Below are 11,970 nucleotides of genomic sequence, written 5' to 3' on the forward strand. Positions count from 1 at the left end.
CAGGACAGAGAATAGCTCCCAAATACAAGCAAAGTATATAAATACCATTAACTGTTCACCCCATCTATCTGACCCAGGGTCCATATCTATTCATATTCAGCACAGGAGCCCGTGTGACCTCTGAGCCCCTGTCAATCTAAGCTCACAGTCCATGGTCACAGCTGGGAACATTGTAGGCTGCACTCATTCTCCACTTTTTACATAGCTGCAACAGGTGGCCTATTCACAAAAGAGAAAAAAAATTACATTAGAGGAGCAAACCTGTTTAAAGACCTTTAAAAGAGCATTTAAAGTACAATTTAAAACCATGGTGTTAACAGGCACTTAGTGACTGTCCAGTGGTCGGTTAGAATAGCACATGTGTACTTTTTTTTTATTGTTGTTGTTGTTATTGATGTCATTGTTAGGACAGAGAGAAATGGAGAGAGGAGGGGACGACAGAGAGGGGGAGAGAAAGACAAGACACCTGCAGACCTGCTTCACCGCTTGTGAAGTGACTCCCCTGCAGGTGGGGAGCCGGGGGCTCGAACTGGGATCCTTACTCCAGTGCTTGCAGTTCGCACCGTGTGAGCACTTAACCCACTGCGCTACTGTCGACTCCCGCACACTTGTACTTTTAAACTGCGGAGAGGTATACTTCTCTCCATAGTGCAGTCTATGTGTAGGGAAGGATAAATGAAGAGGGGAAACGCATTTTACACATCTTTGCTGGCTTCTTATTCTACCCCAGGATGGGGCTTGAGTTTAGAAAAGCAGGAAACTGGGGGTACTTCATGGAAGACAGGCATCCAGCTGCCTGTTCAGGGTGGTTTTTTTTCTTTCTTTAATGGGGAGGATTAATAGTTTACAGTCAACAATAAAGTACAGTAGTTGGTACATATGTAACATTTCTCAGTTTTCCACATAACACTCTAACCTCCCCCACCTAGACCCTTCTCTGTCAGCATGTTCCAGGACCTGAACACTCTCTCCCTACCCCAGAATCCTTTTGTAATACACCAGTCCCCGTCTAAGTCCTGCTTTGTGTTTTCCCTTCTGTTTTTATTTCTCAACTTCTATGGGTGAGATCATCCCATACTCATCCTTCTCCTTCTGATTTATCTCACTTACAATGATTTCTTCAACCTACATCCAAGATGAGGTGAAGATGGTAAATTCACCACTCTTTATAGCTGACAAACATTCCATTGTGTAAACACCACAACTTGCTCAGCCACTCACTCATCTGTTGTTGGACACCTGGGTTGCTTCCAGGTTTTGGCTATTACAAATTGTGCTGCTATGAACATAGGTATACACAGATCCTTTTGGGTGGGTGTGTTTGGTTCCTTAGAATATATCTCCAGAGAAGGTCATAGGGCATATCTATTTCTAGCCCTCTCCAGACTGCTCTCCACAGGGGTTGAACCAATTTACATTTCCATCAGCAGTGCAGGAGGGTTCCTTTGTCCCCACAACCTCTCCAGCATTTGTTGTTACCTTTTCTGATGTATGATAGTCTCACAGGAGTGAAGTGGTATCTCATTGTTGTCTTTATTTGCATTTCTCTGACAATTAGTGACTTGGAGCATTTATTTCATGTCTATTGGCCTTTGGAATCTCTGCTTTTGTGAGCATTCTGTTCATCCTCTCCCCATTTTGGGATGGGGTCATTTTTTTGTTGTTGCTGAGTTTGGTGAGCTTTTTACATATTTTAATTATTAGCCTCTTTGGAGTTGGGTGGTAGTGCAGTGGGTTAAGGGCACATGGCACAATGCTCAAGGACTCGAACCAGGATCCTTATGCTGGTCCTTGCACTTTGCGAGCCATGTGCGCTTAACCTGCTGCACTACCGCCTGACTCCCAAAATGAAGTCTTAAAAAAAAAAAAGAAAGAAAGAAAAAAAAGAATAAAAGATCGCTAAGGAGCCAGGAGTGGCTCACTTGGTTGAGTGAGCATGTGACCATGAACAGGAACCAAGCCCCTGGTCCCTACCTGTGGGGGGTGAGGGGAAGCTTCACCAGTGGAGAAGCAGTGCTACAGTTTTCTCTGTCTCTTTCCCTCAGTTCCTCCCTTCCCTTTTAATTTCTCTGTCATCAAATTAATTTTAAAAAGACTCTTTAAAGGATTGTGTGTTGCATATGAGAAAGAAGATGGAGCTCAGACAATTTAGACTCTGGATAGGCCATACCCCAAAGGCGCTGTTGTCTCTGCGGCAGAACAGGGCACCTTAACCTATAGCGTATACTGTGGTCACATAAAACACCATGAGACTTGATATCCATCAGTCACTGAGAATACGTACATAAAGGGGGCCAGGTGGTGCACCAGGTTAAGAGCACGCACTGCAGTGCACAAGGTTTAATACCCCTGGGTTTAATACCCCTGGTCGCTACCTGGGGGGGGGGGGGGTTTCACAAGTGGTGAAGCAGGGCTGCAGGTGACTCCCTGTCTCTATCTCCCCCGACCCTCTCAATTTCTCTATCCAAAAATAAAAATAAACAGGATAGATAGCAAAATGGTTATGCAAAGAGATTCTCATGCCTGAGGCTCCATAATCCCAGGTTCAATCTCCAACACTATCTATAATCGGCCAGAACTGAACAGGGCTCTGGTAGCTCTCTGTATCTTTAGCTCAGTGTTGCTCTGTCATTAAAAAAATAAATAAAACGAGGGACCTGATAGTAGTGTATCGGGTAAAGGGCACATGGTGCGAAGCACAAGGACAGGCGTAAGGATCCCAGCTTGAGCCCCTGGCTCCCCACCTGCAGGAGGGGGGTCACATCACAGCAGTGAAGCAGGTCTTTAGGTGTCTGTCTGTCTCTCCTCTCTCCATTTCTCTCTCTCCTATCCGGCAACAACAGCAATAATAACAACAATAACAACAACAAGGGCAGCAAAATGGGGAAAATGGTCTCCTGGGGTAGTGGATTAGTAGTGCAGGCACCGAGCCCCAGTGATAACCCTGGAGGCAAAAATAAATAAATAATAAAAATAAATAATGTTTAAAACAAGAATGTTACCTTCCAGGACTTTAAAAAAAAAAAAAAAAGAATGGCATGGTGGAAGGACTGGCTATGAGGAGGCTTTTGCTTCCCAAGCACCAGAATCTGCGGTCAAAAATCCCAATTTTTCTGTTTGTTTTGTCTCAGTAGGAGTTTCTTCACATATCTCCAGGGTCATGGTCCTAGCGGTGGGTGGGAGGCACTAGTGTGCCAGAGGCCTGGCTGACTGGGTGGGTGGGTGAGCGAGCCAGCCTTGTTGCAGCGCTCTCACCTCCCACGAGCCGGGACCAGGGCTTGAAACCCCCCCCAGAAAGCTTTTTTTTTCTGTCCCGGTGGGAGCTTTTTATCTGTCTCTGTCCCCATGGCCCTTGCGGTTGGTAGGAGACGCTAGTGTTCCAGTGGCCTGGTGAGGTGGGAGAGTGGGTGAACAGCGGCCTCCCCTCCCACATGCCAGGACCAGGTCTCCAGCCGCCCCCCCTCCCACACACACACAGCCCTTTTCGTGGCCTGGCAGAGCTTTTCTCCCTGCCTCCAGACCCATGTCCCTCGAGGTTAGTGGCAGGCACTTGTAGACAAGAGACCTGGCCAGGTGGATGTCAGCCTTGTGGCAGTGTTCTCACCTCCCATGTGCCAGGACCAAGGCTCGAAGTTTTTTTTTTTTTTTTTTTTTTTTATTGGGGGTTTACAGTCAACAGTAAAATACAATAGTTTGTACATGTGTAACGTTTCTCAGTTTTCCACATAACAGTTCAACCCCCACTAGGCCCTCCTCTGCCATCATGTTCCAGGACCTGAACCCTCTCCCCACCCCAGTCTTTTACTTTAGTGCAATACACCAAACCTAGGTTTTTTTTGTTTTGTTTTCTATGTCTCCTCCCTCAGGTCCCCTAAGGCACTTGTGGGCCACAAGCCTGGCAGGGTGGAAGGGTGGGGCACTTAACCAGGTATACCAACACCTGGCTCCTCTACAAACCCAGCCTTGCTGTCATTGGAGTGTGCTAGGCCAGGCCATCAGGAGATAACCCAGCACCCTGAGGAAAGTGTCTGATACACAGTGTTAAGAAGCTCTCCCTCTGTTCTGAGTGTTTCTCCTGCATGGCTAGAGAGTGTCTATCATAATAGAATAACAGTAACAAGAGGAGTCGATACACTCAAGATGTTGCCATGATTAATTCAGTCCTTGGGGGAGAGCCCCCTGGGACAGTTTGACAAAATCAGCCATCCCTGAAAATTATTTGTCAGACAAAGGCTTTGGAGGCTTGGGTCCCAGGACAGATGGTCTGTGATGTGAGCACTCACCTGGAGTAGTGCACTGGAGAGGAGGTAGGACACAGGCAGAAATCCCTGGGCCTCAGGTCAGTGGTAAAAGAACTCGGGGCTTTATTTGTCAGGAAAGACAAGGCTGTAGAGGAGGGTGTTTAGGCTCCCTTTGATGTGTGAGAGGAAAGAGATAAAGCAAGAAATAGGCCAGAAAGAGAGATTTAACTCCCATCAAAGACTGCAGACTGAACCAGTGGGTAAAGCAATCAAAGGGCCTGAGAGGGGTTGCAGCAGGCTTTTTCTAAGGCACAGGGTGGGAGGGGTGGAGGAAAAGCTGTTTGTTCTGAGCTGTCATCCACACTCAGCTTATTTTGGGGCACAGTCTTGGAGGGTCTCCCTGTGTCAATCCTGACACTAATCCTGAATAACTAACCACCCTAAGAACTGCAAAGTGGGTATCTTTTGTTTGTTTGTAAATAGACTTTCTTTTTTTAAAAGATCTACTCATTTATTTATGAGTGAGACAGAAGAGAGAGAAAGTGAACCAGACCATCAATTTGTCACATGTGCTCCTGAGGACTGAACTTGGGACCTTGTGCTTGAGAGTCTAACACTTCATCCATCACATCACCTCCTAGACTACAAGACAGGCATCTTTATAGCAAGATTCTTTATTTTCTTAAATCTCTTCCTTCCTGTCTTTTTTACTATATTTTTGCTAGAATGGAAATCAATTGAGAGGGGGAATGGGAAGACAGAGAGGGAAAGACAGAGAGCCATCTACTGCCCTGCTTCACTGCTTGTGAAGTTGCCCCCTGTAGGTGGAGACTGGGGCTTGAACCTGGCTCCTTGAGCACTGTAATGTGAGTGCTCAACCAGGTGAACCACCACTTGGCTCCTGTGACAGGCATCATGTGACAGGCTGATTCCACTGTGGGTCAGTGGGAGTATGGGGGAGTGGGACCAACAAGGCCACACAGGAGACAAAAAATTGAGTAAAAGTGTGTCACTCAGGCCTCTTCCTTTCTCATGAAATAAGCAAAATCTTGAGAAAATTTTTTTTTTCAGAAATGTTCTTCCCATCATGATTTGCAAGCACTTATCAGTTCCCCTCGCAGTTCTGAAGTCTTGGAACACCAGTTCCTATGTCTGTTAGCTCAAGTCTTTAGGTTTAGAGTCTAAAATCTCAAAAATAAAATTAAATAAATAAATAAATCTCAGGTACCTTTGTAGCTCTTTTGTTCTCATAACTTCCTTTCAAATGTTTTGGGAAGCTTTCTCAGCTCATAGAGTGCTGGACTTTTTTTTTTTTTTTTTTTTTTCTTTTCCAGAGAGGGAAAGAAATCATAGCACAGAAATTCCCTCTAATGTTAATGTGCATGATAGCAAGATTAATTCTTTTGCTCTTTGTTTACAACAATTCCAACAGAACACCTGGTAATATTCTACATTTTTTCTACAATATATTAACATTTCTAGGCTGCTACTTTTGATCAGTGCCCATCCGCTTTACCTCTGTGGTATTACCCTTCTTGTAGAGTCTCATGAGTGTAACTTAAAGAATAAGGCCATGTTTTCTGGAAGACTCAGAGAACACATAGCAGGGGCCTCTCTTCATTTCCTCTGTGTCAGTCATTTTGGAAATTTACTTGAAGATGACAGTGCTTCTAACCAAAAGGAGCTTTAGAGTGTTTTAGCAAAAGAATATTTACCACACCAAACAAACCTTTCTATGTACAAAGCAGAGACTAAATGACTTTGATAAGCATCCGGATATTTTAGGAAAAATGTTTGGTTTAGAAAAAAAAAATCAGAACATAGTTGAAAAATACAATTAAATATATAAGTTACAAATACTGGAAGTATGTGTTTGGGGTTGGGGGGGGTTTGGGTAATGTACCACCTGGCAGAGTGCATATATTACCATGCACAAGATCAAGGTTCAAGTCTCCTGGCCTTCACCTAGAGAGAGGAAGCTGCATGAGTAGTAGAGTAATGCTGCAGGTGTCTCTCTTTTTGCCTTTTTCTCCCTTTTTCTCTCTCTCTCCTCTCTCTCTCTCTCTCTCTCTCCCTCCCACCCCCCCCCCTGCCTCTATTAAAATGGCCATCAGGAATGGTGGAGTATTGCAGGCACTGAGCACTAGTAAAACCCTGGTAGGAACAACAACAAAAAGAGTATTGTGGACTTGTGAAAAGATTCAATGGCTACATTTTCAAGATTTACTTATAAAGAAAAGAGAGAAGTGGCTGAGGGGTTGGATTTAGGATCTCATGCAGGCAAACCCAATCCCCTACCTGCTGCTCAACATTCTGGCCTGCTCAATTGCTCTTTTTTTTTTTTTCTCTCTCTCTCTTTAGGGTTATCATTGGGGCTCAATGCCAGCACCAAGAACCCACTGCTCCCTGTAGCCATTTCTTCCTTTTTTTCCCCTTTCTATAAAATCTTTACTAGGTATGGCAAATATAAATTGAGAGGGGAGGGGAAATAGGAAGACAGACACCTATAGCCTGGCTCCACCATTTGTATACTTTCCCCCCTGCAGGTGAGGACCAGGGGCTTGAACCTGGATCCTTGCGCACTGTGGTGTATGCGCTCAACCAGGCGCGCCACCACCCGGCCCCTTCTCCTCTCTTTCATAAATAAATAAATAAATAAATAAATAAACAAACATTTTTTTTAACCGTGCAAAGAAAAAAAAATGTCTAAATGTTGCCTTCCAGTTCTATATAAAGTAGCCTGTGAGGAGGAAGGAACCAACTGCTTCTGGGGCTCAGGTGCCCTTTGGATATTTTCTAAAGATGAAGAAGAGGCAGACTTGTCGGAGACAGAGGCTCCTGACCTTTCTCCTGTGTCTCCCCCACAGAGCCCTCCCTCAGGACCCACTATTGTGCGGCACGCCCAGTTCCGCTAAAAGAACTGAGTCTTGGGGCTGGTCAAGTGGTGCACCTGATGGGGCGCCCTCAATACATTGCTTGAGGTCCACTTGCAGCAGGGACACTTCGTGAGCAGTAAAGCATAGCTGCAGGTGCCTCTCTCCCTTTCTATCTCCCCTCCCTCTCAATTTCTCTCTGTCCTATCCAGTAAAGTAGAAAAGAAAAAACCAACAAACAGTCATCAAGAGCAGGGGGTTCATAGTGTGGGCACCAAGCACAAGCAATAATCCTGGTGGCAAAAAAAAAAAAGTAAATAAAATAAGAATAAAAGGACTGCATCTTGTAACAGCAGCAGCAGATTTTAGTAGTATAAAGACGCACAACTGAGGCCAATCCTAAGAATACTACTCAGCATAGGAAAATGACCCTCACCAGAGTCTCCCTTGCCGGGCCCAACAGTCCTTCCTCTGTGTATAAAATGAGTCTAGGGGGTCAGGTGGTGGCACACCTGGTTAATCGCTCAGAGTGTCTCTCTGTCTCTCTCCCTATCTTCCCCCTTCCCTCTCGGTTTCTGGCTATCTCTATCCAATAAATAAAGATAATACAAAAAAAAATGAGTCTAGGCCTGAGACCTGCGGAAGTAGCACAGGGGCAAGGATTTTGGATTTGAAAGCTTAAGGTCCTTAGGTGAGGGTGGGGTGGGGGGGTGGGAATGTTTTGCAGGAAACTGAGAAATTTTATACAAGTACTGACAACTGTATTTACTCTAAGCCACTAATCTTCCCAATTTAAAAAACAACAAAAAAAAAAAAGGAAGTGAAGGAAAAAATGGGCATAAAACATAAATAGATACAGATAGATAGTTACAGAACCAGCCCATATCTGTGACCTTGAGAGAACTGCAATCTTCAGTGGAGGGGATGGGGGCATGGAACTCTGGTGGTAGGAATGGCGTGGAATCATAACCCTATAATTTTATAATTTCATAAATCAATATTAAATCACTACAAAAAAAAAGGCCAGGGTCCTGGGAAGATAGCATAAGGGTCATATAAAAAGATTCCCATGCTTGAGGCTCCAATGTCCCAGGTTTAATTCCTAGTGCCATCATAAACTAGAGTTGAACACTGCTCTCCTTAAAATGTTTTCTTTTTTAATCTAGTAGTTCTAGGTCTCAAGAGCTAGAAAAACACTTAGAAGAGATGGCAGAATTTATCACAACCTCACTGACATCACTGTTAATAGTTGCATTAGCAGTGGTATTGGTGATGGCCGTAGCTGAGCACTTAATTTTGTGTCTTGATGCTGATTTACTTTTTTTTTTTTTTTGCCTCCAGGGTTATCACTGAGGCTTGGTGCCTACACTATGAATCCACTGCTCCTGGAGGCCATCTTTTTTTTTCCATTGTTATTATCATTGTTGTTGCTACTGTTGTTTTGAGTAAGACAGAGAGAAATTGAGAGAGGAGGGGAAGACAGAGAGGGGGAGAGAAAGATAGACACCTGCAGACCTGCTTCACTGCTTACAAAGTGCCCCCCCCCCCCCCGCAGGTGGGGAGCCAAGGGCTCAAACCAGGATCCTTGAGCAGGTCCTTGCGCTTCACACTATGTGCGCTTAATCCATTGCACCATCGCTGGGCACTTGTTAATCTACTTATTATGGATTTAGGACCTACCATTACACTTATTTTAAAGGTAAGCTTTATAGAGGTTAATTGACTGAGCTAACATCATAAGGACCAAAATCTCAAACTCCTATCTGATGCTTAACCTCAAGTCTAAACACTGCATACACCCTATTTGTTAATTTGCCTCCAGGCTCATCGCTGGGGCTCAGTGCTTACAGGATGACTAACACTCTCAGCAGTCTGCCCTCTCTCCCCCACCTTTTTTCTTTTTTTTAAATATTTTATTTTATTTATTTATTATAGGATAAAGACAGAGATAAATTGAGAGGGGGAGGAAGGGGCTAGAGAGGGAAAGAAACAGAGAGACAACTGCAGCCCTGCTTCATTGCTCGTGAAGCTTCCCCCTTACAGGTGGGCAGCAGGGGCTTGAACCTGGGTCTTTGTGCACTGTAGTGTGTGCATTTAACCAGGTGTACCACCACCTGGCCCCCCTTTATTTCTTTTTGGTAGAAGGTGAGACACAGAGAGGGACAGAGAGAGATGGACAGAGAAGGAGAGACACCTGCAACACTGCATCACCACCAGTGAAGCTTCACCCATGCAGCTGTCTTATTTTAGTGGCAAAACCATCGTCCGTTAAATAGAAAGATTATAATATATTTATATAAGTGCAGCTCAACTGAAATTTGATATTGTCTTTCCTTTGGAACAAAGGAGATTCCCTAAAGGAGATGCATTAAGTTTAAAAAAATACAGTTCCGGGAGGTGATGCAGTAGATAAAGCATCGGACTCTCAAGCATGAAGCCCTGAGTTCAATCCCTGGCAGCACATGTACCAGAGTGATGTCTGGTTCTTTCTTTCTCTCTCTCTCTCTCTCCTATCTTTCTCATTAATAAAGAAATAAAATCTTTTTAAAAATACAGAAAAAAAAACTACTGTTTACAAACAGTATTTGGGGCTCTCTATGCGTCATGGGAAGTGGCGTACCCAGTAGAGTGCACACATTACCACCTGTGGGAGGGGGCTTCATGTATTCATGTGTAGTGGAGTAGTGACACAGGTATCTCTCTTTCTCTCCCCTCCCTCCCCCCCCCTTTTTTTTTTTTAACCAGAGTACTGCTCAGCTCTGGCTTATGGTGGTGTGGGAGATTGAACCTGAGACCTCGGAGCCTCAGGCATGAGAGTCTCTTTGCAGAACCATGATGTTATCTATCCCTAACCCCCCCCCCTCCTTATTTCTCTCTGTCTTTATTTTAAGAAAAAAAGATAACTGGGAGTGGGGGAGTCATCCTGCAGGCACCGAGCTGTAGCAATAATCCTGGTGGGGAAAAAAAGACTATATTTACATATGCATATGTATGGGGAGGGTTTTAAAAATCTGCATCCAAGGTGAAGACGTTATCTGCACTTTCTGTCATGACTGCAAAACGCTGATACTCTGAAACTCGTTTCTCAAAGAAATTTGTTTTCCCTTCTAAAGAAATGTTTTCCATAAAGTCAAATGGGTTATCCGCTTGAAAAACCTAAAAAGAAAAGAAAATGTTACTAGACATTCTGAAGAAGATAAAATATATCCCAAAAGAAGAGCAACAGATAATTTGTAGCTTGAGTCTCAGTACATAACAGATATTATAGATGTTTCCCACAGATATTAACTACTAGGTAGTTACATAAGGAAGACACCTAAGCTGTTAAATCACCAACATTATAGACCTAAATAGTGTCCTTTTGTAGAGATTAGGTAGTGGAGCAACTGATATTAAAGGGCCATGCTGACAGAAGGTACACATGCTACAAATGCCATTTGTAGTGACGCCAAATAAAAGCTATCCACAGATGTCTCCAAACCGTTGATAGAACAAAGGCTGACTGTTTTACTGCTTCTGAGTTCAAGAAGCAGACTTTAGAGATACAGTTTGATGAAAACTGTGAGATATATTTTTTAATTTCTTTATTGGGGAATTAATGTTTACATTCAACAGTAAATACAATAGTTTGTACATACATAACATTCCCCAGTTTTCCAAATAACAATACAACCCCCACTAGGTCCTCCGTCATCGAAATCTGTGAGATATTTTAACTTTTCACAAGGAGCAATAAAAGGATTTTTAAGAGTATTCCAGCAGGAATTATGAACACCAGAGATAAGAATACATTCAAATAACTCAAGCAAATGTACTTGCAAGAAGAAAGAAAGGAAGGAAGAAGGAAGGAAGGAAAGAGAGAAAAGAAATGAAAAGAAAAAAAAGAGAGGGGAGCCAGGTGATGGTGCACCTGGTCCCCACCTCCAGGGGGGAAAGCTTCACAAGCAGTAAGGCAGGGCTGCAGGTGTCTATGTCTCTTTCCCTCTCTGTCTTCCCATTTCCTCTCAATTTCTGCCTCTATCCAAAACAGAAATATAAAAAGACTTTTTTTAAAAAGTAAAAAAAAAAAAAAACCCATCCAAAAATGGGGGGAGGACTTGGACAGAATATTCACCACAGAAGAGACCCAAAAGGCCGAGAAACACATGAAAAAATGCTCCAAGTCTCTGATTGTCAGAGAAATGCAAATCAAGACAACAATGAGATATCACTTCACTCCTGTGAGAATGTCACACACATCAGAAAAGGTAACAACAGCAAATGCTGGAGAGGGTGTGGGGTCAAAGGAACCCTCCTGCACTGCTGGTGGGAATGTCAATTGGTCCAACCTCTGTGGAGAACAGTCTGGAGAACTCTCAGAAGGCTAGAAATGGACTTACCCTATGACCCTGCAATTCCCCTCCTGGGGATATATCCTAAGGAACCCAACACATCGATCCAAAAAGATCTGTGTACACATATGTTCTTGGCAGCACAATTTGTAATAGCCAAAACCTGGAAGCAACCCAGGTGTCCAACAACAGATGAGTGGCTGAGCAAGTTGTGGTATATATACACAATGGAATACTACTCAGCTGTAAAAAATGGTGACTTCACCGTTTTCAGCCGATCTTGGATGGACCTTGAAAAAATCATGTTGAGTGAAATAAGTCAGAAACAGAAGGATGAATACGGGATGATCTCACTCTCAGGCCGAAGTTGAAAAACAAGATTAGAAAAGAAAACACAAGTCAAACCTGAAATGGAATTGGAGTATTACACCAAAGTAAAAGACTCTGGGGTGGGTGGGTGGGTGGGGAGAATACAGGTCCATGAAAAATGATGAATGAAATAGTGGGGGTTGTATTGTTAAATGG

At 43.7% G+C, this 11,970-nt stretch overlaps 1 protein-coding gene across 2 annotated transcripts in view; it reads right to left on the bottom strand.

Annotated features, from left to right (window-relative positions):
* Positions 1-1,509: 1,509 nt before the first annotated feature.
* Positions 1,510-11,970, bottom strand: part of RRM2B (ribonucleotide reductase regulatory TP53 inducible subunit M2B) — a 45,894-nt gene continuing 35,433 nt past the window's right edge. The window contains exon 9 of one of the 2 annotated variants that reach the window (XM_060196372.1): positions 1,510-5,422. In XM_060196372.1, the coding sequence (XP_060052355.1) occupies positions 5,402-5,422 (21 nt within the window). In that variant the 3' untranslated portion in view covers positions 1,510-5,401. Of the gene's footprint in view, positions 5,423-8,847; positions 10,271-11,970 lie in introns of those variants that run through there. The other variant, XM_060196367.1, reaches the window with a different exon arrangement.

Source organism: Erinaceus europaeus, chromosome 1 (genome assembly GCF_950295315.1).
Source record: "Erinaceus europaeus chromosome 1, mEriEur2.1, whole genome shotgun sequence".
Lineage (NCBI taxonomy): Eukaryota > Metazoa > Chordata > Mammalia > Eulipotyphla > Erinaceidae > Erinaceus > Erinaceus europaeus.